At 36.6% G+C, this 12,301-nt stretch overlaps 1 protein-coding gene across 1 annotated transcript in view; it reads left to right on the top strand.

Annotated features, from left to right (window-relative positions):
* Window positions 1-12,301, top strand: part of NAALADL2 (N-acetylated alpha-linked acidic dipeptidase like 2) — a 358,090-nt gene that overhangs the window by 281,174 nt on the left and 64,615 nt on the right. Inside the window, exon 11 of the mRNA XM_062582696.1 lies at window positions 5,027-5,122. Within this exon, the coding sequence (XP_062438680.1) occupies window positions 5,027-5,122 (96 nt within the window). The remainder of the gene's footprint in view (window positions 1-5,026; window positions 5,123-12,301) is intronic.

Below are 12,301 nucleotides of genomic sequence, written 5' to 3' on the forward strand. Positions count from 1 at the left end.
CACCAGTAGACAAATACATAATAATAAAAATTATCTATACTAAGTATAAATATATAAAATAGTAGTCATTTGGTATATTTTGTGGGCACTCTGTAGTGCACACAGAGGCTTTGGTTGCCACGCAGAAAGCTTAACCATGTGTGAAAATGCACAAGCCTGCTTAAAATAGTGATTCTGTATGACCCTTTCAAGGTCTTACCGAGCAGAGTCTTGATTCCATCAAAGATTTGCCACTTCTGATGGCAACACGCATTTTGGTCTATCTGCAGCTCACTGCTTATATATGTTGTGTTTCTTTAAAATACAACAACTGAGGTGTTAGCAAAGACTACCCACTCACCTTGCCCAGCTGCTGTGATCTGGACTAAGCTGGAACCCTTTGGAGGGAGTGTTGGTTGCCCAGTGGCTTCCAGGGAAGGAACATACTAGTCCGGGAGTTTTCCAGAGCATAGGAGCGGCAACAAGGCCGGTACAGGAGGGACACAGTAATCAAACAAACAAAAAACTTCCATTCCTCGATATGGAAGGGACTAAGAAGAGCAGGGAGGATATTCATAACCTGATCACAGAATGAATGGAAAACATACCTCTTTTCCTGAGGCGGATTTTCTCTTTACACACATGGGCGCACAAAGAAAGAGTCTTACTGTCAAAGCCAGTAAATACAAAGAAAATACTGTCCTCTCCACGAGGAGGGGAGCTGCTCATCACTTACTCAAATGCTTTGTACTTACGGTTGAAGACCATAGTGTATTCCTGATGTCTTTTCATTAATATTGCTGTTACGTGCATCTTCATTATTTCTGCGTTGGCTGTCTTTTCCCCTGTTCATAAAGGATTAGAGGAAGAAATGCACTTAATATAATTCATAAACTGTTAATGTGATTGGTATCTATGGAGAAATAAGCTAAGAACAGCCATCTCGTGATTTGTGTTCCTCTTAGATTCTTGGACCACTGTAGTCTTACCACTGGTTACCTTCAGGCAAGTAGAAGATTCATGTATAGGGAAGGAGAGACAGTATATTTACAAATGTGTAAAATCTACAAATCAGGAGAAAAATCTTGTCTCATGCGTGGTTTTTAAAAGGAGCAGCCTTTCAGCATGGGTGCTGATAGGAAGTTGAAGATCAAAAGATCCAGTATCTCAAAGACTGCATACAATGCCTGCGTTCATCCCATCTAAAATTAGAGACTTTATAAAGACACCTAAATTAAGAGTATGAGTATGAATATGTACTCATGTGTATATTCGTGTGGGAGGAGGAGTGCAGGACTCCTAGAATCCTAACCTATGCACCTCAGGTATGTGTCTAAAGTAAGGTAGGATAAAAACAGGTCAAATAGTGTTTCCCTGCTATGCTTGTGTGTGATTCATCAAGTCTCAGATTCCAGAGAATGAGCATTTGTCTAGATGGTGCAATAATCCCATCTCTTGCAGCAAATCTAATTCAGTAATCATTCCTTTCCCTGACTCTCGGTAATGTATTCAAGATTAATATAAAAATGTAATTGTTTCTGAGTTGCTGATGGCAGCTTTGTGAATGATGATAAATGGCATAAGCCCTGCTGTAGCAGAATGACGGTCTGTCTTACCTCCCTGCCCAATGAAATGACATAGTTCTGTAAATTAGTGCACAAACTTAAAGATGGATAGATGTTATGGATTAATTCTGAACTGTGTGTTTTATCTTTATAATAGATGATTATCGTCTTCTGCCCAGGATCTAACAAAAATGACTTTATTATTCTGATACTTTCGTGACAAATTATAAAACATAAGGAGGCATGACTGAACACAAAAATTTGTATGAATCATTGCTATTTTTTAAAGTAGTGGTAGAAGTTTTCTACCAAAAATAACCTGTAGAACTGTGTGGAAATATTGATAGGGTGTTCATCATGCCATCTTAAATCTGTAGAGAATTGAAGCAAACAAAATTTTCTGCAGTGTAACATAACTTTTTTTTTTTTTTCCCCCCAGGCCTACCTTTCACTGAGTTTTCTTGAACATGTCTGTGAAACATGTTACACTGTTCAAAGAAGCTTAGGTTAGCTGTGAGTCTGCTAGCTCAGGAGGTGGAAGGAGTAGAGGGTCTGTAGGGAACTATTGGCCTAAGCTGAGTAGTTTTGAGCAGACCATACTGGTGTGTCGCATCCCTGATACGATTATAATGTGTTTGCATGGCGTATCGTTTGGGAAGACAGCGATGGTACGTCGGTGTAATGGCTAACGAAGAAGTAGCTCTTGGGTCTGTGCAGCATACTCGGTTGTATGGTACAAACATAGTTCTTACTGAGCAGGGATATTTCAGATACCACCGCCTTATCCACCAGCCCTAAATGATACTTTGCATAGCTCGTTCTGAGGAAGAGGGCAGTTTGTTTCTCTGCTTCTTTTTGACTTCTTCTGTTTCAGTTGAAACTAACTGCATTTTTTTTGCTGGACTACTGTTTTTCTTTAGCCTTTGTATGGCTTAGAACCCAGCCTGCAAAAGAGCAAAGCTCAGTCACATAAAAAGAGATTGTACAAGCCAGAACGAAGCAGATAAATTGAGGAAACCAGGAGAGAAGTATTTCCTGAGGTTTCAAACAGTAAGTCCTAGAGATGGTTTTTAGCAGCTGGAAAGATAGTGGAGGGAAAACCTCACAAATCAGTCCTATTAAAGCTCAGATCGATATTAATATTTTTTAAACCAGAACTTCATTCTGTTGTTATGCAGCGTGCAGTCTCTGAATGCAAATAACTTCATGGCAGTTGAAGAATGAGTTAAGTATCATTGCCAGGTTTTATGCCCTTAAAGGAGGGACTTGGCTACTTATGTATACAAATTATGAGTCATTTTTGGAGTATAAGGACAGAAGTATTGAAGATCAGTAAATGTCAGGAGAAGGAAGCAGAAGAAGTATTAGTCTCATAGATATGGGAAGTTGATCTTTGAGAAGGACAGGTTTCCAGAACATTGTCAATATTGCCCAACAGTCTGGAAATAATCCAGGCCAGAGAAATTGTCTTAAGTAACAGGAGTGTTCTAGCTGGACTCTGAACTTCTGTGCATTTTATTTGGAATTCTGTCTGAAAAGACTCTAAATATTTTCCAAAATGATTTTTATTAAGATGGAATCATATTATTATCCCATGATGATTTAGGCATTTCTGGGCCTGGGATGTTGAGAGCTTCTTATTACTGCTATTACAATTTTATATGTATTTTGATAGAGCATAAAAATTGTACTCAGAATTGGGGCACTCTCTTATTGGGTCTTACATAAAACTCTAGAACTAACATATGTAAAGTGTTACGATTATGAATCTGACAGAATGTATTAATTTCACAATTCACACATTTCACTTCTCTGCTTAACCTTTCTTGATGGCTACATTTCTTATATTCTTACTGCTGTGCTTGTTCAAAAAAAAAACCTCAGTGGCAGTAAGAGAAACCTGCAGCATGTGAGCTCTAGGACTAGGCTAACTTAATCTGAAAATGAATCTGCGTGCTGATACTTCTTTAGAGATTCTGAGGGTTGTCAGATAAAGGCCAAGACTAGTTCCCCAGCACTCAGATGGGAAGACATGCTATGTGGAAGTGTGTTAATGCGAAGCTTAGAGTCCCGTTATGTTCCCCTGCTCCACCTCTCTGGTAAGCCTGTGTGTGATTCTACATGGCACACAATGCATTATACACTAAATATGAAATCCAGTAAATGACTTTTGGATATTCTAGCTAAAGATGATAATATCATGCTTAGGTGCTGGCATCTGAAATTAACATCAAAATGCAGCATGAGATTCATAGGCAAAAAAAAGATTCAGGCCTTTTAAAAGTGGATAAAAATATGATGTTGCACTTAATTGGCTACCGCTAAATGGAGTTTAACATGCGGAGGGAAGTGAAGTCTTCTTTCTCTTCAGAGTGTAGCGTTGGATGCATCTCTGTGTATATGTGCATTTGAGCACTGAATTTACCTTGAAGAGTATGATTGTGTAAAGGAAGTGCTCATAACCAGCGGATTATAAAATGGCACGATAGGCATGTGCTTGCATGTCCTTGTACTGATCTCTGAAATAATCGTGGCCATAGTTTGTGTGCTGCTGAACTCGCTGACGTTGGTGAACAGTAAGTGTATTTATGCTCATCAAACGGAGCACCTCAGTCCACCAAGGTGCACTTCTACAGCGATTTTTGTATCTCAGCACTGATAAGGTGGGCACTAGGTTCCTAGCTGTTCCAAGATGGGCAATTCTGGCCATGCCTAGAAGACAAAATTACAGGCAGTTGGTGATGCTTTCAGGACTTAATATTGATGTAGGGAAAACCTTTCTTCTTAGTTTTGTTTGTGGACTGTTAAACCAGGTTCAGGAAGGTAGGTTCAAAATTATTCCCATATTAGATAACTTGTGCACCTTTGAGGTTTGGGTTTTGGGTTTGTTTTGCTGCTTTTAGTACACACCTAGATATTGATTAGTTTGTTTCCTTATGACAGCGAGTATGCAGTCTGACTGGTTGCTTTCTTATGGCACAAGAAAAGATGAAAATCTTGAACAAATAATACCTTATGTTGTCTGGTATTAAAAAGAGGTCAGGATAAGCTTTTAGGGAGTTGACAAAAGTCCTAAATTATGTGGATGGAATTACTATTTACAGAAATAGGATGATTGTAGAAGATAAAAGCATATACTGTGATTATTGTCTTCTGAAGGCTAAATTGTAACTCATTTAATAAAATAGCTGATTTTTGCCTAGAACAGAATGAAATACATGCAGTTTTTTTTGTTGTTGTTTTTCCTCTAGGCAAAATTCTTTGCTACTTTATGAAATGTAGATACGAAGACCACAGTTTTTGGTTCCTCTTTTGGAGACTTGGAATGAGTTAATTATGTCAGTGAAAGAAAGTCTGATGATCAGACTTTTAAAGCTTTAAAATAATTTGAAAACTTTTGAATCTCTGAACAAAATGCAGTAAGCATTTGAGGAAACAAATGCATGTGTAATCCTAAAAGGCTTCTTATTTCTTTTTCACAGAATTCTAGCTTTCTCTTTGAAGCTCTCTTTCCTGTGCATACAACAAAAACTGAAGAGCTGGATCCATCTTTCAGATTGCATGAGACCATTGCTAAGGTAAAAGAATGGAGATACCTCATTTACATGTACTTTCTTTCACCTGGACACATCTGAATTTGTGAGTCATACAAATTTTGAATTTTGAAATTATTTCTTTTCTGTGAGTGAGTGTTTTGTAGTTAAAAGTTGTGTAGGTTTTTCCATTTAAGTTGTGAGCATTCTTTACAGCTACTTTGGTCAATTTGCATAGTCAAAAAACTTCTATGTACATATTCTTCATTTTATGTGATTCTGCTTCATGTTAAATTATATTTTGCACAGCTGACATTAAGCTTGAGTTATTGGGATGAGTGTGGGGCATTGAGCTCCGCTTGATAGCAGGACGTAGCAATTTTGTTGTTGTCAGTTTTGACGGTGAAGAATGGGGTTGAGGGCTCTCTGAGGGCACCTTCACGTGCACAGATGCTGAGTTTTGTGAGCTGTCACGGTGTGCTCACACAGATGGAAGTGGCTGCTATCCCAGGATGCTATAATGTGGTCCACAGAGAGGAGGCACCCAAAATTGATGTGTTCTGACTCCCCTTTCATTGCCCAAATGTAATATTCCTTCCATGTTTTTTATTAGTACAATCAAAATACCTCCTCTCTCTGAGGTACTCTTTCTTCGCTGTATCAACTCAGTAAGCCCTGGGCTCTAGGACGACACAAAACAACAGATGAGTTAAACTGTGGATTCATACGCTTCATATAGTCAGGATGTATTATAAACCAGAAATATGCAGACTCATGAATTGATTTCTTTGTGTATTTGGATTTTTTTTGAAAAGCAGCTGCTATTGAAACACTTATTTTGGCAACAAAAATAAGAAGCTCAGCAGCGTGCAAATTTAGCAAGATGGACAAGCATTATTTAACGAGATTCTTGGTTTAGAAAAAAACCTCAAAACCAGAAGTAGTATATATTCTTACACATGTTTTTGTTTTCTTTGACAGTTAAGGGAATAGTTAGAAGAGAATAGACTTTTCTGAGGGTTCTTTAATGGAATAGCTGGTTGTTAAGCCATCCTTGATGCCAAAGTGACTGAAGAGGACATTTCCATATTTCTTTAATTAAGGGAAGTGTGTATGTGATTAGTTACTTCATAATTAATGTGTAGTTTTATAATTAGTGTGTGATGGACTATGTGTATTCTGAAGAGTGAAGAGTGACTAAACCGACCATTTTCTTTGCTTTCTCCTGCAAGATGGGCTTTTCTTTGTACCACCTTTATCCTAGTGTTAGATTTTGTCATCTATTTCAATCTGAAATCACTTTCTTTGGGTGAATGTCCAGAAATGTATGTAATATTCTATATGAGGCCTTAACACAGCCTCCTTCAGCATCATTTATTCTTTCATATACCTGTTGGGAATACCTTGTCAAATACATTTTATACGGTAGTACTGAAAACTATATGCCGTTGGTGACTGAGTCACTCTTGGATTGACTAATTCAGCCAAGCCTTTTTCTTCTGAAATTTCCATCGGATGAGCCCTTGCTTTAAAGCAGAAACTGTTGCTTTAAGTACCTAAGAATGTGACCTTGCAGTCTGCATTACTGTTTTATCCTATTTCTGTTTCTCCAGTACTGAGGATCGTTCAGTCCTCACAGGAGGATCCTAGCACGGGAGATGAAATACAGCTTTGAAAAAGAAAATGGAATAAGGATAAAGGAGCAGTATTAGCTGGGGGAAATGTATGTTTTCAGCTGAGATCTGAAAATAGAAAAAAACATGTCTAAAATAGATACTGTAGAAGGCAGCTATAACTGGATGAACATTATAGTGGCTAATAAAATACCATCTCAGAGACCTTCTGTCGTGAATTTCCCTAGCTAATTCAGATATGCATCAGAGGATTAAACTAAAACATTAAGATTTTGCCTATTAGACTCGGATTGATCCTGTTGCCTTATGCATTACAGTGTTATACAACCTCACTGATGTTACATTATAACCAGTTAAATTGTTTACACTCCTTTCCTGATCTTTTAAATAAAATGTTTATTTTTAAAGTATTTTTTCATAACAAGAAGTTTTATAATACTTTTTTTTAGCAGTTGCATAAACTCGCTTTCAACAAAAGATTATGAAAATAATACTTGGGTGGCAGCAGAGTCTTTTGGAGGTGGTGGAATCCCTCAAGCTGTTTTACTAATCACAAATCTGAGTTTTTCACTGAATGCCGGATTTATGCCTGGGGTGATACGTCACATCACTTTCTTTTTGGACAGACTCTCTTCTTTCAGGACTACATTTGATACTAGCGGCTGCATGTTAGTGCTGCATTAGTAGTCAGAATTCCTAAAGAGTCATCTTAGTCAAATCTGGCAGCTATTTCAGAAATTTTCATTTCCTATACTGTCTCTGACTACACCATTCTATAGGCAACCTAAAAGTTGTTGTTGTGATTTTTTTTTTGTTCTTTAATTCTGTTCAGTTACTGTGGAAAAAGAGAAAATACTTTAAGATTTAAACAGAGACATAAAATTTTGAAAGGAAATATTAAATCATTTATATAGTCTTTCAGAGCACTAATATATTGCATGACATTTAGGATAAACTGTGTGCTTGGGACATGTGAATGTAAAGAATAGCAGGGAAAAGGGTAAGTTAGGACCAGAAATATTAACATGAGAAGTTGAATATCAGAAGAATTTATTTAGATCAAATTACTTCTAATCAGATTTTTTTTTAATGTTTCCACTCAGAAATGTATTTCCATGCATATGTGTTACATTTAAAAATTCTCTAAGAGAAAATATGGAGCTGTGTGAAGATCATACAGCAGTAATTTGGGTACTGGTAGAGTATTGGCGATTTGCCATGGCACTGATGGAGGCGAGTAAATGACAGATGTGAACAGGCTTTCTGAATTTTCTCTCTTTAAATATGGATTGACAAGACTTGTTTCAGAAAAAGGCACAGACAGCAGCCCAGAAGACCATTAAACCCGCGTAGGATATTCTTCACTGTGTGCCTTTGTTCTGCCGTGTTTTTGTACCTGGCATTTTGCAGGCGCAAAGACTGAAAGATGAAGTGCCATTTAGCAAAGAACTATTAATGACTAGCATTCTAGGGTTCTAGGATTAAAAAATAGTGCTTGGGACCAATTCCATCATACCAAATGTCTACTTGCGTGTTACTGTTCGCAGATTAGAAAATTGGAATTTTGAGTGGATGTGCATCCTAGACTTTCTTCCACAAATCTGTATCATTATCTATATCAGTAGTAGAGTCTTTAAGTTCACTTTGCTCTGAGAAGGAATCTGTGCTTAACTAGTCGTTCATCAGTACTTGTTTAGAGTGTGCTTTGCTGCCCTTCCCAGGAAGGGTATGTAAGAAGAAGAAAAAAAATGGGAGATTGAAATAAAGAAACAACAGAGAGACTACTGCACAGAGAAAGGAACAGTGGAGGAGAGATAGCTATAGCATCCGGTTAACATTGAGAAAATAATAAAAGCCAAAAGAAAATATGTTTTGGAAGAAAAATAAAAATTTGACTTTTTTTAGAAATGAGGAGTGGGAAGAAGTAAAAAGGAAATATATTGATATTAAAAACAATGTTTACTATTTTAATTTTTTTCCTAATTTTCATTGACCAGGCTTTACATTCAATAACAGAACAAGAATCAGCTAGAATGGTTTAGAGGTACTGTGCATGTGCTGAAATTGCTCTAGGCAACAGCTTTGAATGTACATGATGACTTTTCGTGATTGGACCTTTTCATGATGTATTTAAAATCCTCTCCATTATCAAAAGAACATATTTGTCTAGATATTACAGTTAGAGAAGAAGGGACGGCAAGAACATATTTATCTAGATATTAATTACAGTTAGAGAAGAAGGGAAGGCAAGAAAGTGCTTTTGAAAAAGTAACTTTTAGTTGCAGAAGCTCTTGTGTTTTTCAGCTCACTTACTAGTTTGGAGAAGAACAAATCCTTTCTGTATGTGTATATATAGGGGTGTGTGTGCATCATTTCCATGTTCTCTTTACCCTGCAGACACACTGATTTTAGTGTGATCTCTTTCAGGGCAGAAAAAGCTTAATGACATTTTAGTCCTATGAAAAGAAAAAACACCTATCAGTTGACTTCTGATGGATAGGTCTAATCTACTAAAAGAAAGGAAATTTGAGTCACATGGAGATACAGCTGTTTTTAAACAATACCTGTTCTGCTGTTTTCTAGTTTGGATCAATTATCCATGGTTAGTATGTGAGTACTAATAGAATTCAAAGTATTATACTGTGCGCATGGATGAGACATGAGGCTTGGTGGAATGACATTTTTGGTTCTATTATAAAGTGAATTATAGAATATTTTTTGTGTTTAGCAATTACTGTGCATGCCTAATGGTTTTCCCTGAGCTGGTATAGTTAAAAGTAAATAAAAGATGTACATTTTTATTTGAGTGAAAGAGGAAGAATTGGATGAAAATATAGACACGTTATATCTCCTGACATTGTGTCTTTGAAAATAGAGTTTTGTTGACTTTTATGAAAAAAAAAACACTTTTTTGTGGACCTGAAAGTTGCAAAAGCAAATTGTATTCACAAGGCTATAGAAATTCTGATGCTGTTCTATGAACACCTGGGAAACCTTAGTGCAGCTTACAGTTTAAATCATCAAGACTTAGTTTCCTATTGTAGTCTCTAAAGTGAAAATAACATTTGCATAGACTTGTTAAAGGCAAATTGTTATATAGTTAACCAAGCATTGTTAGTGCTATTCCTTACTCTCAAATCTTCATATTTTTGTTGTGGTACAGCTGCTATCAACTGGTTTTATTCTTGAACTGATATGTTTCTGAAGCTCCCCTTTTTCCCCCATGAGGGATGTAACATGGACAAATTCCTTTTCTTTGAATTTTATTATGTATTTGTGTATGAACTCAGTTGCCGAAATAAAGATTTATGTTGATTATATATATTATGTCATATAATTATTTTACTGTTTTTCTAATACATTAGTTTCAAGTAGTTACACTTTCCTGAAGAGGTATCTTGCACGCTTACTTTCCTTTACAGTTTATAAGCACATGATTTTTGAAAATAAGCCTGTCAAGCACTTTTTTATTTAAGCTGAAGTTAATCATCAAAATTGACCTTCACCGAATCGAGCATGTTAAAAGTACTTTGTTACCTAAAATGAATAGAATAAATAGCTAGGTTTGTGGCAATTATACTATAGTAAGAGGCAGACTGATGTTGCTTTAAATTTGGATATACCCATACTGTACAGTGTCAGGTGACTCATGCTTCTTTATGTTGGCCTTGAAATTGTGGCAGATAGCAGTAAAGTTTCTTAGAGACTATTAAAAACAACGTCAATAGTTCAGACAGTATGGCGTTTTGGTTCAAAGATGATTCTTGGCACAGTCAGATTATATTTTCTGGTTAGTCATGAAGTGGTAAGAAGAAGCAGTTTTGCACACTGGAATCTGAAGGTAAACGTGAACCTCAATACGCGTACTGTATGCAGATCGGTGGATCTAATGGATCTAATTTAGCTCACTGCCGCAGCAAATTTGAGCTGTTTTCTCCACTGGTAAGAGACCTATGCCAGTTTGTAATGGGTGAGAATATCCTTCCTCTGCCACACTACTTCTTCTTTTTTTTTTTTTTTTTTTTTTTTTTTTAATACAAGATACCATCTGTTGTTTGATTATTGGCAAAGAGATGCTTAGAAAATGCTTCAAAAATTTGCTATCTTTCTGAGAGTTACAGGTCCACTAAAAGCTTCATCCAAAGTGTGTGCTGGGATGATCTACTTTTGTCACATTAGACAAATGCGAATGTTTTAAGTTCCTGTAACACACGCTCTTCCATACCATCTTCCCTTCCTTCCTTCAAGTTGTTCACTGTTACTTAGTAAAATAACAAAATTAAGCCTGGCAAAGCCACAGTGTCTTAATGCGTACAAGAAAACAAACAAACAAAAAAAGTAAATAGCTTGGATTTTAATGTCAAGTTTGTCCAGCTTCCTCCATCTCTCCTGCATACGTTTTGGCAGTAATTTCATAACACAACTTGGCAGATTTCTCCATTCAGTTAATCAGTCAGGTCAGGACCTTGGCATGACACTCGAAACAACTGTCTGGCAGTAGATTTTTGTAGCTGTGAGTGTCAGAGTTAGCTTGTCCCTAGATGTTACACTTTTCAGCTGGAAGTCACTGCTGCTCAGCAGGTACATGCCAGCTGGCCATGTGTATGCTGCACTGCAATTGCAATTAAAACAGATTATCTTAATTGCTTTAAAAATTTTATTTTTTTCCAAAAAGATATTTCACACACACTAATTGATTTTATGTTAAAAGACATAAATATAATAAAAGATGGCTCTGAAGATATTGTAGAACTGAAATATCTAAAGAAAGAATTGAAATATGTGAAGAAAGTAAATGTTAGGAGAGTATTAGCTATTACCAAACTTCTTGTAAATTGATGAAAATAGTGAAGAAAAGGTTTGCTTGGGGTCTTTATATATTTGTGTGTATGTATGTATATATATTAGATATGGATAAAACCAGTTCATCAAAGCTACCTGATTTTAGAAGAAAGTTGTGTTACTTCTTGTTTGATATAGAATCATAGAATCAGCAAGGTTGGAAGGGACCTCTGGAGATCATCTAGTCCAACCTCCCTGCTCAGCAGGGTCACCTAGAGCATGTTAGACAGGGTTGCATCCAGCTAGGCTTTGAATATCTCCAGAGAAGGAGACTCCACAACCCATCTGGGCAACCTGTTCCAGTGCTACATGTATGTTCCAGTGCTACATATATATACCCTGTACCCTCTGGAGTAGGAATAGCCTCACTAGATTAGAGCAAAAGTCCATTTCATATAGGAGTCTGTCACTTGTAGTGACAAGTATCAGATTCTTTGGGGGTAATTACACAAAAACTAGGGAAGCATAGCATGATACTTTTTCCAGCATACTTTATCCAGTATACTATCCCACTTTCTGTCACTTGTCAGTACAACATTTCTTAAGCTCTTAATTATGCTTTTGAGCAGTTTTCCGATCCATGCTGTATAAACTTACCTATGCCCTTTTGAATTCATTTGCATTCTGACCTCCGTAACATCCCATGGCAACAAGCCGCACAGTATAGTTTTTGTTATAGATAAGTCATTCCTGCCTAATATTTTCTATTACCTTTTTCCTTTTTTCATTTCTGTAATGTCTCATTTCC

Source organism: Rhea pennata, chromosome 9 (assembly GCF_028389875.1).
Source record: "Rhea pennata isolate bPtePen1 chromosome 9, bPtePen1.pri, whole genome shotgun sequence".
Classification (NCBI taxonomy): Eukaryota; Metazoa; Chordata; class Aves; order Rheiformes; family Rheidae; genus Rhea; species Rhea pennata.